Genomic DNA, 20,032 nt, shown 5'->3' with positions numbered 1-20,032 from the left:
TCACATTGGAGTCATATATGTTTAACACAACTTCATAGAATTAAAAGAATCATAATTTTCATATCTCATAGAACATTAAAATTAAGTGGCAAGAATATAAAGAATTTCGTAAAAGAGTTAAGTGGAGGGGATGTAAGTATGTAATAGGTAGTCAATAGTAACAAAAGATGATGAGTCTCAACAAAAAACAAAACTTTATTGGCACAAGCCACATCAACCTATACTAACCAAACAATAAATATCACAAAGACACCAATACTAGCTACTAAGATTATGGTCCATTTATTCTTGGATTGCCTCTGTTTATTCCACTCTGAAGAAACTTTTTCCTGATTAAATGAAGCTCAGCTACAACATCTCTAATGTTCATTCATTCTTCTGGTTGTTCGAATGAACATGCAACTCCAATCCTAAAAATCAAAACCAAGCACTCTTGATTTTTGTTTCTTCTTGTAATGTTGTTATTGTGGCCATTGTTTCTAGTGGTCTCTTCTTCTCTTTCTTGAAAAAGAGTTGGATCTGCAATCTCTACCACTCCTTGAGGCAAAGCTGTCTTGACAAAGGAATATAGGTTTAGAGTGCCCTGAAAAATGTCATCAGTGGGTCTCTTTCCAATGAACATTTCTAATAGAATGATCCCATAACTGTACATATCACCATTGGATGACACCTCATTTCCCATACCATACTCTGCAATTTGAAACATATACTACATTAGAATACAACATTAGTTTCTCAAAACAAAAAAGAGCATTTATCACAAGAAAGAAAGGATAAAAATGTTTTCTCACCAGGAGCAGCATAACCAAAAGTTCCCCTTAATCCAATGGTGCTGGAGTGAGCCGTAGAAGCATCATGGTTGTTTCCAGGAGAGAATCTTGCTATACCAAAATCACCCACATGTCCAATCATTTCATTGTCAAGAAGAATATTGCTCGGCTTTATGTCACAATGAATGATTTGTGTTTTGCAATGGTAATGTAGATATTCCAATGCACTCGCAACATCAATGGCGATATCCAACCTCTGAAAAAGATCTAGATTTCTTTGATCCTGATGCCTTTCATCTTCTATAGCAGTTGGATGCAACCATTCTTCAAGGCTTCCATTGACCATGAACTCATAAACTAGAGCCTTGAAATCATTACCATGGTAATCAGCACTTGAACAAACTGTAAGAACCTTTACAAGATTTCGGTGTCTGATGTTTCTCAAGGCTTCACACTCAACAAGAAAGCTTCTAAAGGCTCTATGGCACAAAAGGTTGAGGACCTTGACAGCAATTATAGTCCCACCCTCATCAAGAACTCCTTCATAGACTGATCCAAAACTACCCACACCAAGCAAATTTGTTGATGATAATCCATCAGTGGCTTTTATGAGACTTTGGTAAGATATATTCAAAAACAAATTTCCTGAAGAACTTGATATTGACACTCTTCGTTTCTTTCTCAACCAAGAAACATACAAAAAGTACAACACTGAAGTTACTCCTAGTAACCCCAAAACTATACATATTATTAACTTCAAGGTTAAGGTCAATTTTGTATTCTCAGGCTCTTTAAAGTTGCATTTAGGCAAGTGCATCTCAGGAATTCCCCCACATAGTTGATTGTTTCCTACAACTAAAGCTGAGCTTGAATTCTTGAAAACGCCATTTGTTGGCACCGACCCCTGAAAATTGTCGTATGATATATCTAAAATCTGCAAGGACTTCATATTCGCAAGAAGGTCAGGGATTTTTCCTGATAAATTGTTCTGAGAAAGATCTAATGCTTGTAGTCCTCTTAGAGAGCTAAAACTTGGCAGAATAGTTCCTTGGAAGAAGTTTCTTCCCATGTATAGAGTCTCAAGTTTAATGCAACTGCCAAGACTGCTCAGAATTTCACCAAATAACATGTTCTCTGAGATATATAATTCACCTAGATTCTTAAGATTTCCAACTTCCATGGGAAGAGGACCCGTAAGACAATTTCGAGACAAGGTTAGGCGAATTGATAAAGATGTGAGACCAAAGATCTGTTGGGGTATGGAACCATTGAGATTGTTACCAAAAAGGTTTAGTAAGATCAAAGATTTGCAATCGCCTAGACTTGCTGGGATGCTTCCGCCAAGGTAATTTCTATATAAAAAAAGTTGAAGTAACAAAGTTAGATTTCCAAGAGAGTGTGGGATGCTGCCTGAAAGATTGTTTCCCGATAGATTCAATATCTTTAACCTATGAAGCCTTCCGATAGCAGCTGGAATGTTACCCGACACTTGGTTCTATTCCAAGTTGAGTACTTCTAAGTTGACAAGATTCAAGATCCCACTCGGAATCATTCCAGCTATTTTGTTGTAACCAATTACGAATTTTTTTAGGGCCAATGACAAGTTACCAATGCATTCAGGGAAGACACCACCAAAATTGTTGGATTGTATTAGAAAAAACTCTAACGTGGTTGCATTGGTCAAAGAGCAGATAAAACTCAAGTCATGATCAGCTTCTTCACTTCCCCCCAAATTGTTTCTAAAAGTAGTAAATAAGTTCAGCTTATGCAGCTTTTCCAAAGAGCCTCATTTCCAGTAAATTTGAAGTACCTCTAAATTTGAGGCATTGGATATTGAAGGAGGAATGAAACCAGAAATTGGTTATACAAAATGGAGAAGTCTAGGATATTAGGAAGAGTAGTTATGCCCAACTCCAACGGAAGACTCCCTCACAATTGATTATATGCTACATGAAAAAATCTAATAGAAGAGAGATTGGAGATTGATGGAGGGATAGTACCTGAAAGCTTATTTTCAAAAAGTATAATAACTGTAAGATTTCTGAGTTGGCATAGTTCATTCAGAATAGTCCCACCCAAATTATTTGAGGATACAACAAATTCTTCAAGTGAAGATAAGTTCCCAATAGATGGAGGAATACTTCATGTTAGTCTGTTGTTGCCTGCATAAAATCCTCGAAGCTTTGACAATAAGGTAAACTCGGTTGATATAGCTCCAATAAATTGGTTATAAGAAATTCCGATGAGTTTGATGTTAGAGCAATTGGATAAATTAGAAGGGATTCTGCCAACCATCGAATTGTACTGCAAAAATAATATCTTCAATCGATGCAAACGACCTATTTGTGGAGGGATTTCATGATCGAAGCTATTGTTTGGGAGAAGTAGAATCCTTAGAAAGCTCAAATTTCCAATGAAAGGAGATATAGAACCCGCGAGCTTTAGAGATGGTAGGCGCAACTCAATGACCCTCTGGTGCTGATGACCGCATGTAACACCATACCATAGGCAGAAGTAGGTGGTTTCATTCCATGAGCTGAAAACCATGAAAGGATCATGGCTTATTTTGGCCTTAAATTCAAGCAAGGAAAGTCGGTCGGTCTCATTCCCGGCCATGGCATAGGTACTGCAAGAGCCAAAGCACAAGATAGAAGCAACAACAAACATACAAAAAGAAAACCAATAGAATATAGAAGTACTCAAGGTGCGAATTTGCCCCATTATGCCGGGAAAGACCTCAAGGAGATGAAATGAAGAAGGCTAAAGTAGTTGTTTTGGCATCTCAAGGGATCTGAAACAAATTGCAAGAAAAGAAAATGGACACCTCCTCTCAATACTTTTCCCCTAACATATATATAAGATTATATAGCCATACCGTCTCCAATGCATCTTCTTCAATTATATATGGCATATTTTGGTAAAGGACTGACTATGAAATAATAATAGTTGGTGTATACATTTGCTTGTAAACTTGACATTGATAGGTAATTGCTGTGATTATGAAAGGCTCTTCGGTCTTCAAGTTAACTCTAATTAATAAGCTAGCAGTGGTGTGGACTGAATCCACCATCCGCCACAATTGGCCTGCATGCATGTTGAATCAATAGTAGGCCAGGCCGGTCGCCAACATATTATATCAGTTCCCTATATAATTCAATAATGGATGTTCTTGTTCTTTGTTTCTGTTGCATTGCATTGTAATTCCTTTTTTTATTCATCTATACTTAATTCCATTTTAAATAAAACATAAACGAGGAGTTGAGATATCGTTGTCTAGTACTGAATAATCTACAACGAAACTAATTATATTAATTAGGATAGGTGATGAGACACATTTGCCTACTTAATATTTATTGATTTTTAATAATCAAAAAAAAAAATTCATGAATATGTAAAATCACTACTTGTCCCAAAAAGTTTAATTAATGGGAATTAGGTAGATTTCATTACTTGTATTATATATATTCACGTAGATTATTTAATTAAATATAGTAGAGTGTAGAGTCAGGATCCAAATTCAATACCTTTGCTACTTATTACTTATAATAAAAAAAAAAAAGGGTGGCCGGCCACCCCATGATTGGTAGGATGGTTAATTGGACCATTCAAAGGGATACGCGGGCATGGATTTATGTCCAGTCTAGATTTTAGCTTTTAGCTTTTTCCTTAAGTTTATTTACTAATTCATGGATCTGTCAATATGTTTCGCACTTTAACTTTTTCATTTAAGTAATGACATACAAAATCTTTTGAATTAGGTTAAATTAATTAATATGACTAAGTCAACTCGTTAGTACTCTACCAGGACTATATATAGATTCATTCCTGGTAGACTAACGTGTTGAGAAAGAGATAAATTGATGAGAACCAAGGTGGGCCTAGTCTTGAAGATATGTTGTAAGTTCCAGATGGGCCAAATACAAGTTAAAGGGCTTAAACGATGAAGATTATGCTTTGATTCATTTCATAAGCTATGGAAAGGGCAACAACATGACTTATAGGCTTTGGGCACTTGAATGCTTTCAACTTATTGAATTAATTTCAAGGACCTATTTTATTTGCTTAGAATAATTGGGTTTATGCCTATGTAAGGGTATGTTGGGAAAGTTATTATTTTATTGAACTAGGGTTAGGGTTACTGTAGCCGAGTTACTGTAGCGCCGTACTGTAGCCGCGGCACTGTTCACTCATGGGTATTTTTGGAAGATGGGATTTTATTTTATCTAGGGTTTTAATTAGGTTTCGGTTTAAATACTCTTTGTAGCCTCATTTTCAGAAGTTTATGAAGTTTATGAAATTTGATGAATTTATTCATTGTGAGTTGAGTTTATCTCCTCTTGCTTTTAATTGAACCTTTGAACTTATCAAAGGTAAATTACAACCTTTGTGGTGTTCGTCCTTTGTAATCTGGGTTCTTGAGACGGGTTCTTCAATGGGTCTAAATTTTAATATAATCTAGGTTCTTGAAACGAGTTCTCATCAGGTCTAGGTTCTCCATCCGTTGACTTGATTTTGGCTTTCTTGGAGAGTTTTCAAATTGATTGTGGGTTCAAGGGATATTATTCCCGTGGGTTCATATCATTTGGTATTCAGAGCAAGGTTTCCAATTAGGTCTGATTCTATTTTTTAATTCTTGCATCCTTAAATTTAATTCTAGGGCTTCATTATTCTAGGGTTGCCAAAAAAAAAAATAGAAACAAAAAGTAGGCTGCCGAAATTCTTATGATTTTGGGTTTGGCTGAAATTTGCATCACCTAGGGCTTCAAAATTCTAGGGTTTCCTGCATCTCTAAGTTTGTCAGTTGCTTGGAGTGTCGTTCCATTGATTCTTTCCTACTTCATTGTCCATGCTTGTGTGTTTGAATTCAATTGTTTGGTTTTCACAATTGAATATTGCTGTTTGTGGTTGAATTAGAGAAAAGAAAAAGAAAGGAAAGGAAAGGAAAAGAAAAGAAAAGAAAAGAAAAGAAAGGAATAGAAAAGAAAAGAAAATTCAAAAAAAAAAAAAGAAACAGAAAGATGAAGAAGAAGAAAATAGAAGGTGGCGTATTCAAAGTTGCTACATAGTTACAACAAAGAGAAAGAAAGTGTTCGTTGATTGAGCTTTTATCATCATAGGAGCTTAATACATCTTTCTAGTTGGTATCTTGTTTTATAATTACTCTTTCCCCCATATAGATTCCTTGAGTCTCATGTCATTTTATTCCTTCACTGTTTCTTGGATCTATATTACTGGTTGGAATAATACAAGGTTGTATTGTCTTGATTTAGTTCAACTAGTTCTTAAAGAACTTGAGCGAGAAAACTATTGAGGTAAAAGGCAAGAGAGTGTGAGACTATTATCTGGAAAAAGCCAATTAAGTGTGAAACACGAGTGGAGTGCCATTATTCGAGTGTAAACACATAAGGGAGTGTGTGAGGTTTTCATTAACATTCTTTTTGTGTAGAACATTAAGATGTCTCATAGGAGTGACTGTTCACCAAAGGGGATGGCAGATAACTCATCATTTGTGTTGCAAGCCATGCAACAACAGTTTGAGCGGTTGAACTTGGTGTTGGGTGAAGTGAGGGATAGTATGAATCATCAAGAAGCAGTGATTAGAAATTTGCAAGGTGGGAGAAATAGGAGGCGACGTGATCCTAGAATTGAGAATGGGTATGAGAATGGAGAGTTTGGTGAGGATGAGGATGGCGTAACATCTTAAGTTAGATTGGGTGGACATAGAAGGGTTAGGCGTGGAAGAGGACTTAGGGCAAACTCAAGGGGTCGAGATGGAGTAGATAAGAACCTTGGGAGCATCAAAATGAAAATACCATTATTCCAAGGTAGAACTGACCCTGAAGTTTATTTAGAGTGAGAGAAAAAAATAGAGTTGGTGTTTGATTGTCATAATTACTCTGAGGAGAAGAAGGTGAAGTTGGCTGCAATTGAGTTCACCGATTATGCGATTGTTTGGTGGGATCAATTAGTGACCAATAGGAGGAGGAATCTTGAGAGGCTTGTAGAAACATGGAGAGAGTTGAAAGCTATCATGAGGCGGAGATTTGTACCTAGCCACTACTATAGAGACCTCTACCAAAAATTACAAAATCTTATACGGGGGGTCTAGGAGTGTAGAGGACTACAATAAGGAGATGGAGGTGGCTATGATTCGGGCTAATGTAGTGGAGGATTGGGAGGCCACGATGACAAGATTTTTGAGGGGGTTGAATGGGGAGATAGCCAATGCAGTTAAGTTACAACATTATGAGGAGGTAGAGGAAATGGTGCACATGGCTATGAAGGTGGAGAGGCGGCTAAAAAGAAAGGGTACATCAAGGTATACTTCAGTTTCTAGTACTTCTTGGAAACCAAAGTGAGACAAAAATAATCAAGCTATAACAATGGGGAAGACCGACCCACCTGAGGGAAAAGATGAGGGTGAGGCTGAAACCTCAAGAAAAAGAGGGAATGAGTTGAAAAACAATTGTGAGGTCGAGAGTTCAAAAATAGAGGAGAGTGAAAGAAAAAAAGAGAGTGAAAGGAAAAAAGAGAATGACGCTGAAACATCAAAAGAAAGAGAGAGTCAAAAAGAAAATAGAGAGGTCGTCGAGAGTCAAGAAAAAAGAGTGGAGCCACAAGAGGAAAAAGAAAGAGAGATTGCAGAGAGAAATAGAAAGACAAAAGTACGTTTTTATGCTAAGGCAAGCTTTTATACTAACGAATTTAACGACTCTTTGCCTAGTGTTGTTGTTTCTTTATTGTAGGGATATGAGATCGTGATTCCTAGCGGTGTGTTTACTGGATTGCCACCTATTAGGGAGATAGAGCACTACATTGATTTTGTGTCAGGTGCGACAATTCCTAACCGACCTTTATTTGAAGAACATTAGTCCTTGACACACTAAAAGGGACAAGGTAAGTTGTTGAGTAGAATGCATGCTAAGTGGGAGGATTGTAATGAGACGTTTCCTTATGTATTCAAATACACACAAGGTATGGAAAATTTTGTGATTGATGCTTTAGTTGAAAGGTATGTTCTTGTTTTCATGTTAAATGCAAGATTGTTGAGATTTGAATATAACAAGGATTTGCATGCTAATAATGATGACTTGGCTAGTGTGTATGGAACAAGTGAGAAAGCATCGTTCGGTAAGTTCTATAAACTAGATTGGTACTTGTTTAGAGATAATAGATTTTGTGTGCCTACTAGTTTTATGCGTAAGTTGCTTGTGTGTTGTAGACATGGTGGTTTGTTGGGTAACCTTGGTGTAAAGAAGACTTTTGTTGTGTTGCATGAATGTTTGTGGGAATATCATTTGCCAGTCAAAGACGTGTTGCATGAACATTTGTGGAAGTAATCATTTGTCATTCATTGATGTATTGCACGAACATTTGTGGGAGTATCATTTGCCGTACATTGACGTGTTGCATTAACATTTGTGGGAGTATCATTTGCGTTTCATTGAGTTTGCATATAATTGGAGTGGTCATTTTGGTGAAAATAAGATTTCAGACGTATTTCATGAACATTTGTCGAAGTATCATTTGCCATACATTGACTTGCTGCATGAACGTTTACGGGATTATCATTTGTCTTTCATTGAGTTTGCATATAATTGGAGTAGTCATTCTGGTGTCATGAAAACTTTAGACATTTTGCATGAACGATTATGTTGGTCAAAGATGAAGAGATATATCAATCGCATTTGTGGCAGGTGCATTACATGTAGAAAGGCCAAATTTAAGCTTTTGCCACTGGGGTTGTATACACTCTTACCTATTCCTAGTGAGTCATGTGTAGACATATCTATGGACTTTGTTTTGGGGCTGCCTTGGAAAGAAAGTAATAGAGATTCTATTTTTATGGTTGTGGATGGATTTATAGAGTTTGCATATAATAGGACCATGCATACTACCACTTTATATTCTCTTTTTGAAATTGTTTATAGACTTAATCAATTTACTCCTTTAGATTTAATGTCTTTATCTGTTGCCAACAGGAGTAGCTTCGATGGATTTTTTCAAATTCTTGAACAAATTAATGATAATGCATATGAAATTAATGATAATGTTACTAACATTTTTTCCTTTGATCCAGGTGGAGATTCGAGGTCGAATCCTTTTGAGGAGAGGGGGAATGATGAGAACCAAGGTGGGCCTAGTCTTAAAGATATGTTGCAAGTTCCAGATGGGCCAAATACAATTTCAAGGGCTTAAACGATGAAGATTATGCTTTGGTTCATTTCATAAGCTATGGAAAGGGCAACAACATGACTTATACGCTATGGGCACTTGAAGGCTTTCAACTTATTTAATTAATTTCAAGGACCTATTTTATTTGCTTAGAATAATTGGGTTTATGCCTATGTAAGGGCATGTTGGGAAAGTTATTATTTTATTGAACTAGGGTTAGGCTTACTGTACCGAGTTACTGTAGCGCCGTACTGTAGCCGTGGCACTGTTCACTCATGGATATTTTTGAAAGATGGGGTTTTATTTTATCTAGGGTTTTAATTAGGTTTTGGTTTAAATACTCTTTGTAGCCTTATTTTCAGAAGTTTATGAAATTTGATGAATTTATTCATTGTGAGTTGAGTTTATCTCCTCTTGTTTTTAATTGAACCTTTGAACTTATCAAAGGTAAATCACAACTTTTGTGGCGTTCCTCCTTTGTAATCTGAGTTCTTGAGACGGGTTCTTCAACGGGTCTAGATTTTAATATAATCTAGGTTCTTGAAACGAGTTCTCATCGGGTTTAGGTTCTCCATCCGTTGACTTGATTTTGGCTTTCTTGGAGAGTTTTCAAATTGATTGTGGGTTCAAGGGATTTTATTCCCCCGGGTTCATATCATAAATGATGGTTATTAATTCAAGAATAATAAAGTAAGCAGCAAAAATAATGATATGAATATGCCATTGTTTAAAAAATGTTGAAGAAGGCTCTCTGTTTCAATAATAATCAGCTCTTGGATATATTCTTCTCTAAAATACTTCGGATTTTATTATTCATCTGGTTGTAAACTTGATTGGCTTTAGGGTGGTTGGACCGTTCAAAGGGATAGGTGGTCATGGATTTATTATATATATATATATATATATATGAGTAATTCTACATACAACCTTGAAGTATGTAATCGTTGCGTAATCGCTTTGAAAAAGAATAGAATTCACTATTAAAAAATTAATTTTTTTCATGTGAGTCTATGTTTTATTCACTTTTTTCAAAACGATTACGCGACGATTATATATATGTCTTCCAGATTTTCGCTTTTAACTTTCTTATAAGTTTAATTAGCTTTAGGCATCTCTGCCACATGGAGCTTCTTCTTTCTTCTTCCCTAGTTGTCTCATCCTTTTTCCTTAATTAATGGAGAACAATAAATAAGTATTTTACGAAAATCATTTTTACAAATTAGTTTATAGAAAAATAAATATTTTTTTGGTGTTTGATTGCATTTGATAATAATTTTTTTAAATAACGACATCATTTTGGTGGTTGGTGCTTTTAATCAGCTTTTTAAGTAAGTATATATAATTTTTTTTTTTACGATAGATATGGTATTAATGCGCCAGATTATACTTCTAAAATAAGTTTTTCTTTTTTTTTTAAATAGTGTTAACTACAAAATTAGAGTTAAAATCAAATTCTTCTTTGTATATTTTAATTAAACTTATAGGGCCTTTGGCCCAGTACATTTTTCTGGGCCCTAAATGGCCCAGAATAGGTTTTTGGGCCACTTTGAGAACATTATTTATATTAAAAAATATATAAATTTAAAAACATAAAAAAATAATATATATATATATATATAGAATCATAGATTGAACTATTAAGTAGATATTAAGTTTCATTATTAACTAATTAAGTAATAATCGTTACTAAGGCAGTAAGACACTATGCTAAAATAAATAGTTTACAATTATACAAATTAAGAGAACTAATAAACTATTACACTATTACAAACTCCTCTAAAAAAAATAAATATTAAAAATTGTATAATTAACTATTATAGCAACATTATAATTAATTGTAAATTAACAAAATCATAATTTTTCAATTTGATCAATTTGATTTTGGGGTGGAGTCATAGCGGTGAGTTCACTGAGTGGTGAGTTGTGTCGATTGCTATGAGACTGAAAATCAAGATCATAAAAGTTAATAAGGTATAAAACCTGAAATATTAATAAGTTAAAAATAAAACAAATTAAAATTAAAAAGTTATAAAGATGAAACAAAATTTTAAATGCAAAAAACAATTAGGGGAGAAATTATGCAAACTATGGCAATGGTGGGTCCAATACAAAGTCATACTGTATCGGAGGTAGCCGTAGACGCTGTCTCATGTATCACTATAAGTATTAAATTTGAAATCAAATTAATGAATACCAATTTAATAAAAATAAATAAATAAAAATAAGAAATTAGAAAATCAAATTAAAATAAATACCAGATCCAGACTGATCATCACCCTCTTCCTCGACGTCGGCCTCCTCATACTCAAGAATATCCGGAACATGAATTGGAGTTCCCTAGATCCAATTCTGCATGGAAATCAAAGCCTTCACAGTGGCAGGAGCTAATAAACTCCGAAATGAATATAATACACGTCCTCCGGTGCTAAAGGCCGACTCTGAGGCTACTGTGCTAACATGGATGGCCAAAAGTGTGTGGGTTATCTCTCCAAGGATGTGATACTTCACAGCATTCACCTTCCACCAACTTAATATATCGAAATATCGTGAAAATGGTAGAATCTCTGCTGCTAAGTATTTGTCTATCTCTGACTGAGCCTCTACAGAACTCCGGAGGAAGGGGATCTGCTCATATATATCACCCCACTCTAATCTACGCCTTTTCCCAACCTCGAATTCAGGAAACTGTGAGCCTGAAGCTAAGGGGGGTAGGTGTAGGTGCCGCAATATTACCATCCCGTAGGGTGGAAAACTCATCAAATAATCTAGTAAGGGTTTCCCGAACCCTTGCTGCAATAAGCTCGGCCCATACTTGCCCGTACGCAAGGCCCAATCCAAATATCATGCCATTCAACTTATACCTCGGGTCAAAGATGACAGCTACATATAACAAAATATTAGCCTTAGTTAAATTTCCCCAATACTTATTGTACTTTGTCCTCATAATCAATGTCATCTCCCGCAGCCTAATGTGACCACCCGTGACCATGTCATCTAATTCTTCTTTTACCCTACGTATTTGCTGATATACAATATTGGATGTAAGGTACAAAGTTCCGGATAGCCTTGTGGTGACATCGTAAAAAAGCCTCAAAAACTCTACAAAAATAGTTACAATTTCTCAATCATCATCTAAGGGTTTCCCCAATCCCCCGTGATCGTCAAAATATTTAACATATTGGATGTCTCGTCACCCAATAATGCAAATGCCAGCCTATATTCTTGGGCCGCCTCCAACATTAGAAATGCTGAGTTCCATCGTGTAGGCATAGCAGTACAAAGGCCCTTCTTAGATGTTAGACCCGCAGATCTCGCAGCAACCTTGAATTTCTCCAACTTCGAAGGAGAAGATCTCACCCATCTCACAGCAGTTCTAACACGAGCAATCGAGTCATGAAGATCCCTCAAACCATCAGTGACAATCAGATTTAGAATATGTACCGCACATCTCACATGCAGACACTCACCACCCATGAGTGTCTTATTTGCCTCTCTAAGATAGGTTTTCAGATGTCCCAATGCAACATCGTTAGACGAGGCATTATCGACTGTGACTGTAACAACTCGGGTCAAACCCCACTCCTTTATTGTGGCCTCCAAGGCCTGTCCAATTGTCTCACCCTTATGATCAGTGATTTTAGAAAATTTTATAATTTTCTTTTCCAATGTCCAATGACAATCAATAAAATGCACAGTCAAAGACATATAATTAAAATTTTGGATCGATGTCCAAGTGTCAGTGGTGAGACAAACAAATTGATCCGCCAATTGACCCCTCAACTTCTCATTTTCAATATAAAAATGTTTTTTTACATCCTTTGCCACCATGTGGCGAGAGGGAATACTAAATATTGATTCCAAGTAGCGAGAATACGCTCGGAACCCTTTCTTGTCAACAATTTGAAAATGTAGCTCGTTCATTATGACCATACGAGTTAGGTGTCTTCTACACTTATTGGAATCATACTTAGTATACCCCCTCAAAGTTGCACCTCCACTAGTCTCATCCGTCATTTTTTGAAGTCCAATTTCTAGCCTAGATTGGATTTTCTTTTGTAATGATCTTAATATTGGATTTTTTTTGCATTACTCTTCTAAGTGCACCTTTAATTGTGAGGTGCCATGTTTCCTATAGTGATATCCATAAATTTTCCCACAATGGTTACACTTAGCTTGGGGGTTACTTGAGTCACAACCCTTTAGTTTGGTGAAATGACTCCAAACTATAGAAGCAGGTTTCTTACTGGGCTTGGGGGCTGGGCAAGGTGCCGTAGGGCTAGGGGTAGGGATATGAGTAGGAGGGGTAGGTGTAGGTGTAGGTGTAGGTGTAGGTGTAGTTGTAGGGGTAGGGGTAGGGCTGAAAACTGATGGGTTCGGCGCGGTTTGGGTGCCAAACCAAAGCCGAACCGATGTCTGCCATGAGATGAAAAAACCGGCCGAAACCGATCGATTGGGGGAGAGAAAATTGATATTATCGGTCTCGGCGCGGTGTGGTTCGGTTCCTCGGTCTGCTGTCGGCATCTTTGTCACGGAGGAGGGATGTGCCGCCGTTTACCATGAGAGAGTAGAAGAGAGGTGCAGCTGAAATGGAGGAAGGAAGAAGACGCGGGGAAGAAGAAGAAGAGGGGCGAGGGGCAATTAAATCCATTTTGAAACGACGCCGTTTGGCTTTCAAGCCAAATGGCGCCGTTCCATATGTTTTTTTTTTTTTAAGTTCCAAGGAAAAAATGATGCCGTTTCACTTATTTAAGTGAAACGGCGTCGTTTTATATAATAAATATATTTTTAAAAAAAATATATAAGACGTCGGCTGGTTCGTCGGTTTAGACCGGGATTGAACCGCAGACCAAACCGGCCGACAACGGTTTCCTTAATTTCGTACCGTCGGCCGACCGGTTCTCTGTCGGTTTCAGCCGGTTCCTGAATCCGGCGGTCGGCCTGAGTCGGTGGCGGTGGCGGTCGGTCCGACCGGTTTGTGTACAGCCCTAGGTAGGGGTGCTCTCGGCCTGGAAAGGAGAGCTCGCAATAGAATCTGCTGGTATATCCATGAACTCAAGTAAACATTCAACCGTTAACAAGCAAACAAGAAATCTAAAATTATAGAAAAGATAACAACTATATAATGAACATAAAAAAAAGTAGAATAAAAAAAAGTATCACTTGACATTCATATATATATATAAATATATATATATATAGAACTACTACGAAAACACGATAAAAAAAAAAATAAAAGATATACTTTCGAAGGGGAAGCCACACTTTGAGATTTGATGCAAAATAAAATGTGAAAAAGCTAGATCTTATTCTAGACATATGTAAACCCTTAAATCTTCAAGAGACTTGAACCCATAAGGAAAATTCCATTGATAAGGCTTTAGTGAGTTCCATTTTGCACATGGAAGACCAATGTAAAGGCTCTGCAAAACTTATTTTCAAAGTGAAAATATTCCTAATTAGACCCTAACTTATATGCTTTGATTCAACTAGGAAAGCCTAAAAATCTGCAACTCATGTATAGATATCATAACATAGCAAAAGATTAGAACTAACCGTTCCCCAATAGGAATATACTAGAACATTTAATTTAAGTCTGCAATTACTGAGCAACAAACATTTACAAACATTTACATAGTCTACATTTACAAACAATAACAAACATTTAGGGTATTTCGAAACCCTAAATTAATTTAGGGGTTTCAATTTAGGGTTCCGGATTGGAGCCCTAAATTAATTTAGGGTTCCAATCCGAATTAATTAGACACAAATAATATGGCACTCTTTAAAGTATAAATCAAAAAAACAAAAAAATAATTACAGAAAACAAAAAAAATTCACATGCATAGGACTCATTCAAAGTTCAAAACACATGCACAATCTAACCTCCATAGCAAACAATTCACAAAAATCTCATCCTTCATCTTCGATAAACCCCATCATTCCTCCAATCTTCATTAAGAATATAAATCACAAAAAAAATAAAATTTTGAATTTAGGGTTTCTTACCTTCGGATCTTCGGTGAAGGAGATGAAGAGAGGGGGACCGGGTGCGAGTCGTGCGACGGTGACGTTTAATGGGACGACAATGCAGAGAGATGGACTGAGTGCGATACCGTGAACTCAGAGAGAGGGAGAGACTGAGAGTTTGAGAGAGGAAGATGAAGAAGTGAGCGAGGGAGGGAATCGGGAGGGGGGGCCGGGGGGTAGGTTTCGTTTCATGCCTAGGTTAAAAAAAAAGAAACCAATGCCTATTTTTTCTTTATATACAAATATATAAATATATATACGGTGGCAGGGCTAGGTATTTGCGGGGTGGGGGTCACGCCCATCCCACCCCCACCCCTGGAGAGAGGCCCAGATGTGGGAGCATTGTTTGCGATTCATTGAGTTTACATATAATTGGAGTGTTCATGCTACTACTAAATTTACACCAATTAAAATTGTTTGTATACTTAATCCATTTCCTCCTTCAGATTTAAAGTCTTTACCAGTTGACGATATGAGTAGCTTGGATGGACTATTCCAAATTCTTGAACAAATTAATGAAAATGCATATCTAATGGATCTTCCAGGTAAGTATCATGTTTCTACTATTTTCAATGTTACTAACCATTTTCCCTTTGATCCAGGTGGAGATTCGAGGTCGAATCCTTTTGAGGAGAGGGGGAATGATGGGAACCAAGATGGGCCTAGTCTTAAAGATCATTTGCAACTTCCAGATGGACCAGGAAGATCAAGGAGACAATGTAACGCCCCAATGGAAGGCCCAAACCACATGGCCTATACTCCAAAAGGACTAGTCAATGATACAATTGGAGCCTCATTGGAACCTTATAAAGAGCAAGAACTTCTCCTTCCCAAGCAATGTGGGATCCCATACACCACCTACCCTTATCCATATCATATGGGGTATCACAATCTACCCCCCTTAAATTCCCGACGTCCTCGTCGGGCCTGTCCATTATAAGTGGCACGGCTCAAGTCCCACATTTCTGGTTGGGATAGGCTCTGATACCATTTGTAACGCCCCAATGGAAGGCCCAAACCACATGGCCTATACTCCAAAAGGACTAGTCAATGATACAATTGGAGCCTCATTGGAACCTTATAAAGAGCAAGAATTCTCCTTCCCAAGCAATGTGGGATCCCATACACCACCTACCCTTATCCATATCATATGGGGTATCACAGACAATGCACGAATTGATGCAATCCACTTGGGACAAGTTTAGCAAGAGCCCAACATTCAAGATGGGGCTTGAAGGATGAAGATCCAGTTTTAATTCATTTGATCAGCTACGGAAGAGGGCAACGACAAGACTTAAAGGCTTTGGGCTCTTGAAGGGTTACAACTTATTTAATTCATTTAAAGCACTTATTTTATTAGTTTAGAATAATTAAGTTTATTATGGGAAGCACTTAAGGGGGCCTATGCAAGGGCATGTTGGAAAAGTTATTATTGTATTGAACTAGGGTTAGGGTTACTGTAGCCGAGTTACTATAGCGCGGCACTGTAGCAGACGCACTGATCATCCAGGGGCACTTTTGGAAGATGGGGGTTTATTTTGGCTAGGGTTTCATGTGGGTCCCCCGATCCCCATGTAAGGAAAACACAGGAATCGAGACACCGGGATGATGACAACACGGTCACACATCCCAACGTAAGTGCCAAGTGTGTGTACATGCAACGGTGTACAACAACAACGCAGCGGATTAGTCAACTAAGTACCAGAATTTAAATACAAGTAAACATCAGTAAAGATTTAAAAACAGTTATACAGTCATCCAAAATAAAGTTAACACATGTCCCGAAAATACAGAAGGGTAAAATAAATAAAAACAAGCTAGTGATCCCAGATCACTCCTCGGGCGGAGCCGTCTCCTCAGGCTCGCCCTCCTCCTCCTCATCTGCATCAAAATCTGCGTTACCACAGAATGGTACCGCAGGTAAGTATAACCCAAAAAATATACTCAGGAATATAAAATGCATTAATACCACCAACATGCATGCATATGAAGAAATATGCATTTTCCTCAAAATATCATTTTCCCCGAAAATGATTAATTTATCAACACACGCCAAAATCCCATTTGGCCCAAAATAATCCGTAAAACATTTTCCCAGAAAATGAATTACACAAAATCCAACACACACTATTTTCCCAGAAAATAGTCCATTTTTAGTGTATGCACCATGATCTCCCCTATGGGTCATCCGCACACCCTGGCTTTGTAGCGATGCCCACTTACGCGCCCAACACGTTCGTGGGTACATCCACTACACAACGAGCGATGCCCAGTTCCGCGCCCAGCGCGTACATGGCCAGACATCCTCTAGTCCCCGCCAGCAGAAGGACCACGGAGTCGGCACGAATCACTCGTCCGATCCCATTGTCGCCCAGCGACAATCCAGGGGACGTTACTCAGTTTATTCCGCTCCCGAGTAACCAGAGGAGCTCCACCGAGATAATGCCCCATCTCGGCTTGGGGTTCGTGATACACACGCACCCAACAAATCATTCACATGAAAACCCAGTTTTCATAAACACATGAACATGAATGCAATACACGAAAACCCAGTTTTCCTTTACAAACATGAACATGCATGAAATGCACATGAACCAACCAATCCAAAATCCATCAATAACCAATAACCAATCCAATCCAATCAAACCAACAACTCCAATCACAAGTCCATCCGACCCCCGTACTCCTCGGACTCAGTCCGGCATGCCAAAAAATACAGTGAAAAGCGTTAGTGCAAAAATACATAAAATTCATGAGAATACTTTGGAGAAATACTTACAGCGCTATATGATAATTTCCGGAGGATCACGAAGCTGAAAAAGGCGACGTCTGAGCAACACCACAGTGTAAAATACACTGTGGCCGTGGGTCACAAATACCCACTTTTCAACGGAGACAAACGAAGACCCCAAAATGGTAGGGTAGGGCCTAGAGAGGTCGGTGAAACCAATGGTGGTGGTGGTTTGCCGTGGGTGGCGGCGCAAGGGGCGGTTTTAAGGCCAAAAAGTCGAAATCGGAAATGTACTTAGTGTGGCTTCACCGGTGACGGATCGGAGCTGGGGTTGGGTCCAAAGGGTTGCCAAGAGGTCGGGGATGAAGTGGTAGGAAGATGGTGGCCAATGGTGGCGCGACGGCGGCGCGCGAAGGAAGTGAAGGCCGCGGCAGGGTGTTGCGCGTGGAGGCTAACGGCGGCGAGGTAGGGGCTGAGATTCACGGGGAATGGTCGCCGGCCGATGGGGAGGGGAACGGAAGGGGCGGTGTTGGTCACGGGAGGCGCACGGCGGCGCTGGGTGGAAGAGAAAGAAACAGACGGAAGAGAGAGGGAGGGGGCTGGGCTTCGCGGCGCGCGGGAAAGGAAAATACTGGGAGAAGAAAAAGAAAAGAAAGAAAAGAAAAGGAGGAAAAGAAAAATAGGGGAAAAGAAATGAGGTACAATCCTCATAACTTGGGTCACGAAAATGATCCAACGGAAACGATTTTAAAACCACAAATTAAATAAAATAATTTAAACGTAATGGTAAAGTCAAATTGAAATAATTAAATCACCCAGTAATTAATTTAAATATTAAAAGCAATTTAAATGCATAACAATAAATAAATATTAAAAAGCACATAAAAATAATTTTCATCAAATTAAAAATCCTAAAAATAACCCAATTAAAATCCAGTAATTTTAAAACAAAAGAATAATTTTTTGAATAACATAAAAATAATCCTTCAATAAAAATACACTAAAATACGGGATGTTACATCCTCCCCCCCTTAAAAAAAATTTCGTCCTCGAAATTAGCAAGGTCAAACATTAAACTAAGACAGGAACAAGATTCAACCGAGAGCATACTTAGAACATACCGTCAAAATCAAACAAACAAGTAAGGATAATGCTCTCTCATGTCGGCTTCTCTTTCCCAAGAGAAATCTTGAGCCAACGGATCACCCCATGACACTTTCACCATAGGTATTGTCTTGAACCTTAATCTTTGCTCTTTCCAATCTACAATCTGCGTCGGGGCAACTTCATAAGTAAGGTTAGGCTGAAGTTGAATGCGTTCAGGGTCAACAAAACGTGGCTCTTGCTGTCCAAAACTCTTCTTCAATGAAGACACATGGAACACATCATGAACATCCCCAAAATAATCCGGCAAGGCAACTCTATAAGCAACAAGCCCAACTTTCTCTACGATCTGAAAAGGGCCAACATATCTTGGACTAAGCTTTCCTTTCTTACCAAAGCGCTTAACGCCTTTCATAGGAGAGACTTTAAGATAAACCCAATCACCTTCTTCAAAGGATAAGTCTATTCTTCTTGTATCTGCGTAACTCTTCTGGCGACTTTGCGCTTCTGCCATTTTAGTCCTTATGAACTGAACTTGATCCTTCATTTCTTGAATTATCTCAGGCCCAATTACTTTACTCTCGCCGACTTCATCCCAACACAAGGGCGATCTGCACTTCCTTCCATACAAAGCTTCATACGGGGCCATCAGGATGGAAGAATGGAAACTGTTATTATAAGAGAATTCAATAAGCGGTAGATGATTCTCCCAACTTCCTTGAAATTCTGTGACACAAGACCGCAACATATCCTCTAAAGTCTGAATAGTACGCTCTAATTGACCGTCTGTTTGAGGGTGATATGCACTACTAAACTTCAACTTAGTGCCTAAAGCCGCCTGCAAGCTCTTCCAAAAATGGGACGTAAACCGCGGGTCCCGATCTGACACGATACTCTTGGGTACTCCATGCAAACGCACTATCTCCTTGACATATAACCGAGTCAACTTACCCAAAGAGTCAGTATTATTAACAGGCAAGAAATGGGCACTCTTGGTCAACCGATCAACAATCACCCAAATTGAGTTCTTCCCACTAGGAGTCCTCGGTAAACCCACAACAAAATCCATAGAAATATCATCCCACTTCCACTCAGGAATAGGGAGAGGTTGAAGTCTACCAGCAGGTCTTTGATGCTCAGCCTTTACTCGACGGCACGTGTCACATTTCTCAATAAACAAAGCGATGTCCAACTTCATTCCTTCCCACCAGAAATTCCTCTTTAA

The 20,032-nt window shown here is 38.2% G+C and overlaps 1 protein-coding gene across 1 annotated transcript in view; it reads right to left on the bottom strand.

Moving 5' to 3' along the window:
* Window positions 1–370: 370 nt before the first annotated feature.
* The window catches only part of LOC109020412 (putative receptor-like protein kinase At3g47110), a 33,524-nt gene continuing 13,862 nt past the window's right edge, over window positions 371–20,032 (bottom strand). Inside the window, exons 2-4 of the mRNA XM_035687224.1 lie at window positions 3,063–3,396; window positions 792–2,265; window positions 371–690 (exon numbers count right to left, since the gene is read on the bottom strand). Coding sequence (XP_035543117.1) covers window positions 371–690; window positions 792–2,265; window positions 3,063–3,396 — 2,128 coding nt within the window. The remainder of the gene's footprint in view (window positions 691–791; window positions 2,266–3,062; window positions 3,397–20,032) is intronic.

Source organism: Juglans regia, unplaced genomic scaffold, assembly GCF_001411555.2.
Source record: "Juglans regia cultivar Chandler unplaced genomic scaffold, Walnut 2.0 Scaffold_772, whole genome shotgun sequence".
In the NCBI taxonomy this organism is placed as follows: domain Eukaryota; kingdom Viridiplantae; phylum Streptophyta; class Magnoliopsida; order Fagales; family Juglandaceae; genus Juglans; species Juglans regia.
This window is presented reverse-complemented; position numbering and strand designations above follow the sequence as displayed.